Source organism: Buteo buteo, chromosome 2 (assembly GCF_964188355.1).
Source record: "Buteo buteo chromosome 2, bButBut1.hap1.1, whole genome shotgun sequence".
Lineage (NCBI taxonomy): Eukaryota > Metazoa > Chordata > Aves > Accipitriformes > Accipitridae > Buteo > Buteo buteo.
Genome location: NC_134172.1, coordinates 71,708,646 through 71,723,081, shown reverse-complemented (window position 1 = coordinate 71,723,081; position 14,436 = coordinate 71,708,646). Strand labels below are relative to the sequence as shown.

Here is a 14,436-nt window from a genome sequence, read left to right as displayed (position 1 = left end):
CCGGGCCGGGCCGGGCCGGTCAGGGACTACATCGCCCAGCGTGCCCCGCTGCGCCCCTGATCAATGGCCCTTATTTGAATAATCTGTGAGCCCTTGGACTCAGGCCAATCAGCTGTCAGGGACCCATGATAAATCGCAATGCATTATTGATAATCATAATTACTCTGACATGCGCATTCCGCCCAATGGGGGTAATTTCCCAACTCTAGGAATTTGTTGTGAAGGGGAAAAATAATTGCTACTATTTTGCTCCCGATGCTGGTGCACCATGTCGCGACGGAAGCAGGCGAAGCCCCAGCACATCAACTCCGAGGAGCAGCCCCCAGATGCTGCAAGTGGTAAGGCGAAAAGGGGGGAGGGGGGGGGGCGCGGAGCCGCCGCGGGTCCCAACTTTCCCGATGCGCCGGGGCGGCGAGGGGCGCTTCCCGGGGGGGCTTTTTCCAACCTCGTGCTTCACCCCCCTCTTTTCCCTTCCTTTCCCCCCCCCATCCACGGGCTCTGCTAGGAACCCGACCCCCAGCTCCCCGCAGGGTTTGGGGGGGGGGGCATTTAAATCCCCGCGGAGCCCCAGCGCCGTGTTGTTTTGCGGGGCTGAGCGGGGGCACCGGCCCCTCGGTATTTCCCGGGGGGGGGGGGTGTCGGTTTTGGGGCGCTCCGGGAGCACGGTGCCTCGCCCTGCCCGGTTGGCGCCCCCCCCCCCATGCCCCGCACCCCCGAGTGCCGCGGAACCTGCGTGGGGGGCGCGGGGCTGCGCTGGCCCCGCTGCTTTGGGGGTGCAGCCTCATGGGAGGTGAACCCCAAAGCTTCCCTAAAGCGGAGGGGATTGCGGGGAAGGGGGGGGGGAGAGGAAGGAATTGCGAACAATCTTCGCAGGGGTAGGAAACGGCTGGAGTGTGGTTCCCTCGGTCTGTTTAAGACTTTCTCGGTAGTTACATGAGGATTTTTGTGGGGCTTAAAAAAAAAAAAAAAAAAAAAAAGAGGGGAAAAAAACCCTCTCGGACTATTTTTGTTGGAGATCACAATCGCCCTGGACCTTTTGTAGCTTGACCTCCAGCCATCTTTGATTTCCGACTTCCTAAAATAACTCCGGTGAGCTAATGTGGGGTGTGCGTGAGCGCTTTGTATTTGGGCGGTGTGTGTGCGGGGGGGGGGGGAATTTCGCTCCCGCAAATCGCCGTCCCTCCTTTTAGGGGAGCTCGCAGCCCTTTGCCTCGTTGAGGGGAGAGGAAAGTAGGAATTTGCGCTCAAATTAGCCCAGAGCTCCCGGGTGGGCGTACGGGGGACACTCGCTTTGCCCGTGTCCGTCCCCCCCCCCCCACGGGAGCGGGGAAGGGTCGGAGCGTGCCCGGTTTTCCTCGACATCTTCCCGCGGGGGGCTGTCGGTAGCCGGGCTGCGGGTTCCCTGGGCTCCGGTACGGGCTCTCCCCCCTCTCCGAACGCCCTCGGAACCTGGGGAAGCTCCCGCGGTGCCCGTCCTGCTCCGAAACGAGAGTGAAGCGGGGAGGAGGACACGTCCCGGGTGGGGAAGGGAGGAGGCTGGTAGTGAGCTGCGTTTGTTCGGAGTTGTTGCCTTCGTTGTGCCCAGACCCCTCTGTGTGCCCCCTAAGAACTTTCTTTGGGTTCTCTGCCTTCCTAAGGGACGGGTTTTGGGGGGGGGGGGTCCATCCCTAAAACCGAACGGTACCAATGCGCGTTTACAGGAGCTGCTTATTCCCAGCCCTTCAGGAGGTTCGGGCTCTGAATTTTTGCCTCCTCCCCCCTCTCTTCTTTGAGTCGAAATGTGCAATTGTTGGGTCCGGTTAATGGTGACTTAAGAAACAGCAAGCTGGCCAGAAGGCAATAAATCCCATGTTTAATGCATGACTGTTTTCCTTTGTGCATATGGTTAGGTTGGGGGATGGAGGTGATGTTTCCACATGTAAATCTCTGCCCACTGCTGGAAAGCCACCTCCGGGGCTGCGCTGAAACAAAAGGGTTAATAACTCCTGATGCGGCCCGCTTGGGGCGGGGGAGGTGTGCGGGGAGGGGAGGATCGCTACACACCGTGCTCTCCGGGGCAATGGCCAGCTGCTTTTTTGTTGTTGTTGTTGGGGCTTTTTTTTTTTTTCCCCCCTCTCTTTTAAAAACAAAACCCTGCCTGGAAATCCCTCCGGGAGCCGGGGCAGCGATTGCACAGGGGGGGGAACTGGCGATGCTCTCGCCCCGTCGGGGGGGGTGGTGGTGGGGGCTTCTCCTGCCGCCTCGGATGGGGCCGGCTTTTGGGGGTCGTGGGGGTGATGGGGGGGCCGGTGCTGCCGTGCGCCGCCCCGCGGCCGCGCTCCGCCGGGACCCTCCGCTGCGGCCCCGGGGTCCGCCCGGTGGCGGCGGCCGGTGCAGGTTCCCGCAGCGAAACGCCGTCCTACGGGATCTCCGCTTCTGCTTGCAGAACTAAAAAAAAAAAAAAAGCGTGGCTGCGGCTCCGCTGGGCTCTTCCCGGCCGCAGATGGCCAAAATGGGCTCGATCCTCCCCGCTCCAGGTGTGCCCGTAAATAACGAGGGATGAAGCTGCATAACAAAGTCGAAATACCGCGGGGATTTGTCTGGGACGTTATCGAGTATATACGTAATCGTAATAATAAAATCAAGCCCTTATCTCCTCTTTTGCAAGCGTTCCTTTTTTTTTTTTTTTTTTTTTTTTTTTTTTTGCAAAGCGATTTGGGACCCACCTCTGTGAACAATGCAGCGTGTTAAGAAACGGTTCTGCTAACCTGGTGATCAATTAACAGGTCAAAAAATCAGCAGGTGGTCACTGGAGACTACTACTACATACCGAAAATTAGCATTTTCACAAAGGGGTCGAAAATGCCCATTGTGCCGGATTACTGCCATTAAAAATCTTGATTCATTCCTAAAAATACAGTATCAAACTGCAACTTTTTTTTCTCGGGGTCAAATCGGGAGATTTCCTTCAAGTTAAATCCCCGGTTCGCGCTTTGAGCCCTGCAGAAGCGGAGAAGGGAGGGGGGGTGTTTAACGAGGAAAGGCAAGTTTTGCGGTGGTTTTCTTTTGGTTTACGTTTTATTTTAGGTTGCCCGAAGCTTGTGTCGCTGGGGGAAGGCCGGCCGGGAGCAGCGGGGTTGGGGTAGAATCCCCCCGCCGTGGGGGCTGCGCACCCGGGGGGGTCGCACGGGTGCGAAGGGTTGAGGGTGCCTGGGAGCCCCGGGGGGGCGGGCAGGGGAGGAGGAGGAGGGGGGGGCGCCTCCCGTCTTGTTTTTCCTTTTACGTAAGTGAAACATTATATTGGTTGTAGTGATGGAGCCCTTTTGCTGGGCTCGGCGGCATGTGACGTTTTGACAGAGCTGCTGCTCTAACCTTTGCCTCCTCCTGCTTGCTGTGGGTGGTAAGTTGATGTCAGGCTTACAATTAGGACTCTCATGCAATTGACCTTGGCAGCGGGGTTTGCGCCGTTTAGCTCGGTCTTAAACACTGTTCCTAGTGTTAAGTGTGGTCCGGGGGTGGGGAGGACCGGCCGGCGCCGAGCAGGTAGGGCTGGTGGCCGCTGCTGCCGAGGGGGGGGGGGAGAGAGAAGCCTCTGCTTTTTGGTCGTTGGAGAAACACCCGCCGCTTAAAAACCAAAAACCAGACATTGGGATGGGTAACGTGCGGGCTGCCGTTTAGCTCAGGTGGATGCTGGGGGGGTTGCGGAGCGGGGCCAGCCCCGGTCCTGCTTCCCCACGGCGGCCCCGCCTTGGCAGCACCGCCCGGGGGCGGCCGGTTCCCGGGACGGGCAGAGCCCCGGGGCCGGGCCGGGGCAGCGCGGGGTGTGAGTGCCCTCCACCGACCGGCCCCTCCACCGACCGGCCCCGGCGCCGGGACGGGCGGGGGCTGGCGGCTGCGGGCGTGCGCCTCGGCAGGTAACTCGCGAGGCGTTTTGGGAAGGGGCGGCCAGAAACACGGGGGGTGTTTTGGTTTGGTTTTTTTTTTTTTTTTTTTTTAAAAAAAAGCCCTTTCAAAGGGGGGGGAGCGGGGCTGCGGGGGCCTGCAGCCAGCGCCATGCCCTCTGTTTGAAGCCAGTGCCTCTGATGGTAACTTTTGCTGCGTGTTCGAACGCCTTTTTTTACTTTTTTTGGTCCTCAGAAGCGTTTATCGATGATAGCTTATTCTGCCCTTGGCCGAATATTTTTGCTTGAATAGGTGGGTAAACAAAAGGGTCAATCAGTAGGTAGATTAAAAAAAAAATTAAAAAAAGCCTTGAGAGAGAACCTGAAAGCACGTGAAATCCTATTTGTTAGGTGTAACACGTTTCTGGCTCGTTCTTGGGTAGAAAAATGCTGCTGATAAACTCAGTGTAGAAAACATCAAGGCCTTTGGAATATTTCTGTAAGTAATCAGTTGTGTATTTTGCTTACTCAAGGAAGTGGTTTTGTCATAGTTACAGTTCAAGTAAATGTTTTAAATGGTGTTTTATAGTGGGAGAAGAAGGGAAATTTTGGACAGTTTAAGGTGCGTGGAAGTCCTAGCTCTTCAGCTGGGAACAGGGGGGGAAAAAAAAAAAAAGGGGAGCACGATGCCTGAGCTGATGGCAGGGATTTTCACATCTAGGACTGGAGTGGATACTTGCTAATCCTTCATGAGTTAATTTTAACTGGGGGAAGTGCATGGTTATGTTAATGTTAAAGTAAAAATAGTTGATCAAATGTAGTCTGTGGAAAAAGTAAGCTCACCAAAGGTATTAAACTCTTGGGGGAAAGAAAAAGGCGGGGGGGGGAGCTTGAGCTCTGGCCATTTCCTCCCAATTCAAGTGAAATATAATTTTATCACAGCTGGGGAAAAAAAAAAGTCACATTGCTCAGATGAGTGGTAGACCAGCAGCGCCCTTTTTGAAATCCCATCAAACCAGACTTATTTCACTCCTCTTTTACTGGTTCCCTTAAAAAAAAAAATTAATTCGAGCTGTGTGGATTTTATCAGCCTTCCTTGTCGATGACCGCCTTGTCCTACACAATAGTGGATTTTTTCCATCCATTTGCCAGTGATTCAATCTAACCCCCCTGCTGGGTTTACTGCATTCTTCTAACTTATTGGATAACTAGATGCTGAGAGATAACATTCCTGAAATTCGGGGGTGGGGAGATAAAAAAAACAGTAGAAGTCCTATCCCTGGGAAGCCTTTGGAGAGGGTTAAATGAAGTGCACAAGCGATTGTTGTGGCAGGGTTCTCCGCTCCTCGGTAAATCCTCGTACAGTATGTGGACAGAGCTGCACGGGGAGGGTTCTTTGCAGAGAAACCCCACGATTTCAGACCGTTAAGTTCATGTCGGTGATAACTGCTGCGGGGGGAGGGCAGGGCAGGGCGGCACGGGGCTTGGGGTAAATGAGGTGCTCTGATTGCAGGCGCTTGGTGCTCCTTCCAGCCTGGGGAGAGGATGTAGCTAGAAATCAAGATGAAGAGTTTCAGAGACGCTTTTGGGGTTTTTTTTAAAGAAACAGAAAATTGCTCCTTTATTATTCCGGCTACTACACAATAACCAAGCATCCTGCTTCTACTGACTGTATCTTAAAAAAACCAAGCCTTTTTGAGATGGAGAAAGCTATTGCACTCTTTCTAAGGTAGAAGGGAAAACAAGGCATGACTCTTCCCTACTTGTCATGAAGCAAGTCCGTACAAGCTGGGAATTGAAATTTATTTGGAGTTCTGAGCTAGTGCCTTACTGTCAGACAGAGGAGCTGGAAACTCAGATGTGTGACAGTGGCAGTGAGAGCAGGCAGGGGCAGGGCTGCTAACCTGCCTGCTGCTGCCGAACACAGGTGCCTTCAGTTTACTGGAGTCCCTTCCTCTGAGGTGGTGCTTAGGACCAGAGAAGTTACCTCTGGAGCTCCTCAGAATTATGAGCACAGGCTGTGCTGGAGTTTGGAAAAAGGGGGCTTTGAATTTAGCGCGGTCCTATCGGTGGAAAAAAATTGAAGGAACTATCAGTGGAAGGGAGATAAATGATCGTATGCTTTGAAGCAGTTAAAGTTTGGGGACTTGTCTAGACATAGTTATCCTTGAATATCTCCTTGGGGGTGGGCAACAACAGTCTTTCGTGCAGGCGTTTCTACTGGACTTGTAACATTTTCCATGGGCACTGCGGAGGTGCAAACTGCAGCATGAAATGCATGTGCTCATGGAGGAGAGACTGTGGAAGAAAGAGCTTTGTGCTTTCTGAAGTAAAACCTAAGGTTATTTTGGAATGTGGGGAAACTATACAGTTGGGCCTGGGAGATTAGACTGTTAAAGCTCTAAATGCTAAAGGATTTGGAAAAGAGGTTTTGATGTTTTAGCTTATTCTGTGAAATACCTGCTGGATGGATGGAAATAGTTAGGAAAGTAGTCAAGTAAAGACCTCTTGAGTCAGCATACAGAGTAGTTATGGAGGCTTCTTGTCTTTTTTCAACACCAGCACTTTCTTTCCCATTATATCTACTCAGACTTTTGCAAAGATGAGTTCAAAAACATCCATTCTTGACCTCAGTTGACCCTATTTGTTGACTGAGTTCTGAATCGTGTACTACTTGTACTTGTCTGCAGACTAGGTATCTCTGTATATTTTTCCATAGAGTTAAATCAACTTTAGAGGCACTGATTTAATGATATTTGGGCTGGGAAATGTATGCTAAAACTATGCTTTTACTCGATTCCTTCGCTTGTGGAAGTTGTTTGGGCTACAGAGGGCAGGGAAAGTATTTAATTCTCCCTGTTTAGATACGAGGGATGCAAACAGTTTTGATCACAGCTGTGCTGAAAACACCTTTCCTCCCTGTTCAAGGACTTGTAACCCTGAAGTGGACATGATTAACAGAATTGCGTACATGTAGATTGGGATTTATTGCTCTGCAGACTGTAGCACAACAGGCCTCTGATACTTGCATTTTTTAATTGATCTAGTCGGTTTTTAAGAAAAAACTTTAATGTGTACTTTCTGACACTCAACATTAAACAGATGAAGTTTGAAGTTTGAATATACATATAATACACTTGTTAACCTAACAAACGTCAAGGTTTGCAATATCCTCCCTTACAGAGGCATTTTATGCTACCCCGAAACAGTAAGTCAACATGGTACTTGAGTTGTTGCTTGGACATGCTTCCCCTGCACCCTGCCATGTACAGGATATACACATGTATCAGATGTGTGGTTCAGTTACACTTTTAAAAGGAAAGCCACAAATAGCTCCTGTGCTTGCAGACTCTTCAGTTCCCCTTGTAAAATGGTGTGGGCTAGTAAGATGGAACCGGAGCTGAGCCCCGAGGTGAATTACTGGAGATACAAGACCTGAACAGAAGAGATCTCGTAATAGATATTCTCCTTTGTGGGTGAGGTCTGCAGTGTGCCCTGCTGGGTGTGTGGGAGGTGAAGTACTTGGTTACTGCACCCTTGGCACCCATCAAAATTGGACCAATTAATGTAAATTACAGGATGCTTCACCTGATGGGGGCTGTAATACATCTGCAGCCCTTCCCGCTTCCCTCTCAGCTGTGAGAGCCTCAAGTTTTACCTCCTAAACACTCCTACCTCCCGTGCCCCGAATGCTTGCCCACCTGGAGCTGGGCACAAGTTTGTTGTTTGAAGGATGGCTAGACTGAGCAAAAACATCCTGTTTTGGTTTAGAATCTCTCTTAACCTCTCTTCCCGTTCTGACATTTCCCTGAATGCTATTTTTTTTGTCCGCGTGCAAATTATGCTCAGTCTAATCTGTGGGGCGTGGGTGGAGGAAGGGCAGGAGTGGACTTGCAGACCAGCTTTGCTTTCCTTCCCCCTCCCAAAAAGCGGGTGTGTTGTGGATGCAGCTAAACAGGGTGTCCCGAGCAGGTCTGCAATGACTTTGCGTGTTTTGCAAGGAGGACTTGTTGCTTCGCTGTCTAATAATCTATCCTCAGTATCAATGTAGGCTCGTACCTCTGTGTGGGGTTCTGTAAGTTAATCTTTTCTTTACTACTGAGGCTTTTTAGAGGTTGGGTTTTTATGTGAGCGTGCTTTTGAAGTATTTAAAAGCTAATATTGGACTTACTTTTGCTTTTGTCAGCCCTCTTCGGTAGTAATTACTTCCATAATGGCGGAGTGAATGTTGTTTAATAGATCAGTGTACAATTAAGAGCTGCTCTGAAGTTCCTGTGTTAACAATCTTACATGAATTTCTGAGAGATGGTTAACAGAGAACTATAAACTGAAGTAGAAAGAAAAAATAAGCTGATGTGATGTTTTGCTCAGCGTTATGATGCTTTCTCTCTCTTCTTGGGTCGTCTTCCTTTTAAGTTGTTTTGTTTTGCGGGTGCTCGCTGCCTTGCTGCACTGTTCCCTTTTTACCTGTGTAAAGGGATTTGCGATAAACCTCTTTCCATTGAGCCTTGTGTGAGATTCCTTTTATATTTATGGAAAACAGAACTGAAATGCAGATTTCTTTGGGGCTGCAATTGAATTGGCACCAAAACAAAGAGCAGGACTTCCGATCGATCTGCAAGCTTGATTCCAGTGTCTTGTATCTTTAACTTGCAATTCAGGTGAAGTGGGTGATCTTAAGAATAGGAAATACTCAGTCTAAATCTAGCTATTAATAATGTGACTTTCTTTTATTTTAAGGGAGTCCACAAGACGTCCCAGGTGACGGAGATGGTGAAATGAGTTCCAAAAGGTGCCGCACGGAGGAAACTAAAATCTGTGAGAAATGCTGTGCAGAATTCTTTGATCTCTCTGAATTCCTTGAGCATAAGAAAAATTGCACTAAAAATCCACCTGTTCTAATCATGAATGACAGTGAGGGAACAGTACCCCCGGAAAGCTTCTCTGAAGCTTCTCTAGGGAGCTTTCCAAGTGATCGAATGGATAGCAGGACACGCAAGGACATTCAGGCAAAGGGCTGCCCTGGCTCTATGGAAAAGAGAGAAGGAAAAATGGATGCTGAATCGGTAGGAGGAATGTACCTTAAAATAGAACCCCCCGTCACACCTGCGGCTCCTGGGCTAAGCTATCTACCAAAATCCAAAGTACCAAACACTAATGTGACTTTGCAGACGATACGCGGCACTAAAGTGGCTGTGAACCAGCGGACCTCCGATGCCATCTCTTCTTCAGCAGCCAGTTTTAATGCTATCCCCATGATCCTGGAGCAGCTCGTGTGTTTGCAGCAGCAGCAACTCCAGCAAATTCAGTTGACGGAGCAAATTCGCATTCAGATTGCCATGATGGCTCCCCATGCCCTGCATCCTTCTATAGCAGCTGCTACTGATCCACTAAAAGCTCTGGGCGCTCACATGTCTCAGCAGCTGTCGGCTGCTGTTGCTTTAATCGGACAAAAAGCTGGAAGCCAGAGCCTATCACTGGAATCCTTGAAGCAAGGAAAACTACCTCATTCTAACACTGGCGTTGCGGCCGCCAGCTCGCTGGCTGCTGGGCTTTCCTCCTCCTTCCCCTTGAAGCCAGAGGCAAGCAGAAGCCTCCCCGGCTCCATTTCTCGGTTCCCGAATCCTTTGCTACCTCAGTCCTCCAACTCCGTCATCTTCCAAAATCCGCTTTCGGCCGTTTCTTCTGTAATAGATTCCTCAAAGAAGGGGAAGGGAAAACCCCCCAACATTAGCGTGTCTGAAAGCAAACCGAATGCAGAAGAGCCGTTCTTCAAACACAAGTGTAAATTCTGCGGCAAGGTCTTTGGCAATGACAGTGCCCTGCAGATCCACCTCCGTTCCCACACCGGTGAAAGACCCTACAAGTGTAACATTTGTGGTAACCGCTTTACAACCAAAGGAAACCTTAAAGTGCATTTTCAGCGTCACAAAGAGAAGTACCCCCACATAAAGATGAATCCGTACCCGGTTCCTGAGCACCTGGACAATGTTCCCACTAGCACTGGAATCCCCTATGGCATGTCTGTGCCACTGGATGAGTCTAACCTAATTGTGGATAGCAAACCTCTCCTAACAACTCTGCCTACCTCTGCGGCCACCAGTGCACCTCAGACCGTCTCCAACCTAGCCGGTATTAAGGAGTCTCTGCCTGGTACGTTCTCAAGTGACCTGCAGTCAAGGCCTTCTCCAGAAAGTGAGGGTGGCTCTTCCTCGTCGGGGGTGGTCGGTCACGAATCGGGAACAGAGCAGAGCTTGAGTTCACCGCAAGCTACCTGCAGCGTGAGCATCTTCCATGTAAGTGGGTCAAACGAGCAAGGCTCAGAAACTTCAAAGCTTCAGCAGCTGGTCGAAAACATCGACAAATCCACTGCTGACCCCAACGAGTGCCTGATCTGTCACAGAGTGCTGAGCTGCCAGAGTTCGCTCAAAATGCATTATCGTACTCACACTGGAGAGAGGCCATTCAAGTGTAAGATCTGTGGCCGTGCCTTCTCCACTAAAGGGAACCTTAAAACTCATTACGGTGTCCACCGGGCCAATACTCCTTTGAAGATGCAACATTCGTGTCCTATTTGCCAGAAGAAGTTTACAAACGCAGTTGTGTTGCAGCAGCATATCCGCATGCATATGGGGGGACAAATACCCAATACACCAATGCCAGAAAACACCTGTGACAATACTGATGTGGATCCTACTGTGGCTGAGAAGAACGGAGACATCAGTCGCCCGGATGAGACTGTGGAAAGCATCGAGATAGAAGAGGACCTGGACTCTCAGGATGGCCCTAGGAGTTCTTCAAAACCTCCTACTCCGTACGATGCACAATCGGAATCGCCAGCCACGGCGGCCGCCTTCTCTGGTATTGCAGCACTGGAGAATCAAATGAAGATCGTCAACTCCGCTTTGAACCTGCAGCGGCAAAGCAGCTTGAAGTCTAGTGACAATGGCTCAGCAGAAAGCGATGGCATGACAAACGATTCGTCTTCTGTGGCAGGAGATCCAGATTATCAGAACGGCAGGAGTCCTGCTGCCTCCGAGTCTGCATCGCTCCAGGCTCTGTCCCCAGCCAACAGCCAAGCTGAGAGCGTAAGGTCAAAGTCGCCTAGCTTCAACAATCAAGAAGATACAGGCACAGGAAATAAATTGGAGGGTCCTGAGAACAATTCTGCAGAAATGGAAGGGGTCGTCGGGGCTTTGGATTTAACTTACGGCAATATTGGTCGAAAGGTCATTAAAGAAGAACCTGGGTTACACTTTGCAAATGGAGAATATGGTGAGTAATGTGAGATGCTGGCGGTAACTTGGGGTGGAGTAGCAGGACTGGAGGAAATCCATCTCTAAAATGACCAACAGGAGTCAGAACCTCCTCAGCTTTCCCCTCTTCCTTCTCCTCTATTAGGATAGGAGCATATGCCCTGTGAAGTTTTCCTGGCTCAGACTCAAAATTCCAAGACCGAAGTGCTGTCATCTCCTGCAAGGGGTAGCATAGAGGTCCTTTAAATAAATACAGGCTGTGCACTTACTATCTTTCCTGGGCTCACCTGGTACCTCCCTATAGCTCTCTGAAGATCCATGTTTGTGTTTCATGGAAAACTGCTTAACCCAAGAATGTAACATTAAAACTCTGGAATCTTCTGTGGGGTTTTTGAGCTCTCTAGCATTGATGCTCATGTTGGTCTCAATTTGACCTGAAAGTGAGACTTTCTAACTCCTAAGCTCGTCAACAAAAATAGGAATGAACTGATTTATTTTGGAGCATCCTAGCAAGTGTAATAGCAGCCCTACCACGTGTCTTTGGACGGCTTTGCAGGCATGCTCTTTGGGTACGTGGAGCTCCAAAGGCAGGGCCTCCAGTATCTTAGCCAGACTTAAGCTTGGAAGCAGAAGGAGGTTGCGATAAACGTTATCTGTGCTTTCTTTCTAGGTCGAAGTAGTATTCCAGCTGCTTTTGTTAGAGCCCCACCAGCCCTCATAAAAATGGAGATGCCCAGCGAGCGTCCCATTAGCACTAGCCATTTCATTGGCCCACCAGCTCTCTCCCCTGGTGTTGCCCCTCTCCTCGTGCCACGACCGAAATTCTGCCGTCCCGCCAAACAGCATATCTGCACTACATGTGGGAAGAACTTCTCCTCTGCCAGCGCCCTTCAGATTCATGAACGGACCCATACTGGTGAAAAGCCATTTGCCTGCACCATCTGTGGGAGAGCCTTTACAACAAAAGGAAACCTGAAGGTAAGTCGTCTCTTATGTTGTGATCCCCTTCGTCTGGCAAAGTCATACCAGTGAGGGAAAGGCTATTGCTAATATTTGCCCTGCCTTTGGGGACAACTTTGATTTTCTTTTAGTTCCTCAAGTGGTTACCTTTGACTTTTGTCTCTCCTTCCTGAGTTTCTTCACACAACTTGCTAAACAGTGCACTGAGGTCACCTGCAGAAGTCTTTGCTACTGTCCTTGACTTTCCTTTTTGGATGGTGGGGAAGGCTTAGCCCTTACTAAGCAGATTGCTTTATTTTCATTTGGATTTGGATGTGTCAAGACACAAACATTTCATAGACTGAATGCTACAAAATGATGCCTACAGAATACATGCATTACACTGCGCTGCTTGAAACACCATGCAGGATGAGGAGGGATAAAACTGAGACGATAATCCTGAGATGGCACAAAGTACTTGGGGATTGTGTTTAAGCACTTGCTGAAGAAGTGCTCCAAGTCTATCCTTATTGTCAGATTAATCCATTTGCCCTGTAAGGGACTCGCAGCTCCCTCACACAGGCTTCTCGCTTCCCATGAGAACCTCTTCAGGCACTTCAGCCCTGTTGCGCAAGTGCTGATGGGGAGAGAAAATACTCTGCAGTTTGTGAACAGTCACTTGCTGGAAGCACTAGCAGTATGTTTGTGGTGTGGAAGATTTTAGCTTAGGTATAACCTCTCTTCCAAATCCTTGGTGAAGTGGTTTGTTTTTTGGTTTGGTTTTTTGGGGTTTTTTTTGCATTAACTAATGTTTTTTTAATGTAGTCTGTTCACAGCAAATAATACGGCTTTTATTTTTTGGCGTGGGAGAGGGGCATCTTTGCCAACACCACTTCCAGTAAGTGTAAAAACACAGTCCTACAAGCACTTCAGCAGTAAACTCTAGAGAGCCATGGTGATGTCTGGCAGTAGAATGACTGTATCTTACACATGCCAGGAAGAGAACAGACAAGAACTAGCCAGCTTAAATACTTACCTGAATGCAAATGGACCATACGTGACTTCTTTTGAGCAACTCGGCTGTAAGCAAAGTAGAACTTGGGTATACAATAAAAGAACTGCAGTATTAACGATTCTCTTTACTTTTTTCCCCTCCTGAAGGTCCATGTAGGAACTCACATGTGGAATAACTCTGCCAGGCGGGGAAGGCGGCTTTCAATTGATAACCCCATGGCTCTGCTGGGGAATGATCCCAAGAAGGTATCTGAAATGTTTCCAAAGGATATAATGCCTCCTTCAGTGAGCATTGACCCCACAGTATGGAATCAGTATGCAGCGGTACTCAGCAATGGCATAGCGATGAAGACTAACGAGATCTCGGTGATCCAGAGCGGTGGCTTACCTACCCTTCCAGTCACCATTGGGGGTGGTTCGGCAATAAATACTGCTACAGTCTCCAAAATAGATGGGACCCAGTCTGGGACTGGTTCTGATACGGAGAAGGCCGGTGGTGCTGCTGCAGACAATGTGCCAAAACACCAGTTCCCTCACTTCATGGAGGAGAACAAAATTGCTGTTAGCTAAAAAAACTCTAGTGAAGTTGACGTACAGAAAGAACAAATATATATATACACAAACATATATTTTTAAGAGATTCCACTTCAGCCTCCTATTTTCCTATTGATGTGCAAATGATTTTATGGTTGTCTTTGTAAGAGTTGCCCAGAGTACAATCATGATATTGCTTTGCAAATAGTAAATAATAAAGAATAGGATTTCCTTCTATTTGGAAAGATGCGGGTCTTGCAAAGTAGTTCTTACGTGTGACTTTAATGTGTACAGCCTTACAGAAGTTTCTACAACTTGAAATTCCAAAGGTTAGAATATTTACCTCTTTGTTTAGAGTGAAATACTTGGGGGGTTTGAATAGAGTGGAAACAACCTACTGTTGATGGAAAAGCTTCTATTTACTGATGAGAAATGAAAACTATTAATGCGGGTAAATATGCTAGAATGTCTGCCACCCTCTTAGAAATAGTTTTTCTGTTTGGATTTTTGGCTCTGTGTGGTTTCTGAATGTACTTTTTCCTATAATGGCTATCAAAACTACAAAAAAAAATTTTTTTTATTCCTTTTTTGCCTCAGAAGTTCTATGGAAAGAAAGTTGCTGTTTTTCTTTAATCACTGCTCCTAAGGAATTAATTTTCTGTATTGTTGGCTGCTGCTTATTTAATACTACTACTAGGACAGTCCTTCAAGTATAGTGCCAAACTCCTACTTCCAAAGATGTGCAGTTTTTCCTAGATGTTTTATTTCAATACCGAGAGCCCCAAACAAGCATGGGTGGGTATGTATATACTTTTTTTTTTTCTCTCTCTTGA

General features: G+C 48.7%; 1 protein-coding gene across 1 annotated transcript; it reads left to right on the top strand.

Annotated features, from left to right (window-relative positions):
- Positions 1-268: 268 nt before the first annotated feature.
- Positions 269-13,810, top strand: SALL4 (spalt like transcription factor 4). The gene is made up of 4 exons (XM_075022574.1): positions 269-338; positions 8,601-11,135; positions 11,787-12,094; positions 13,217-13,810. Exons 1-4 carry the CDS (start codon positions 269-271, stop codon positions 13,637-13,639), a joined length of 3,336 nt encoding a protein of 1,111 aa, XP_074878675.1. The 3' UTR covers positions 13,640-13,810.
- Positions 13,811-14,436: the final 626 nt, after the last annotated feature.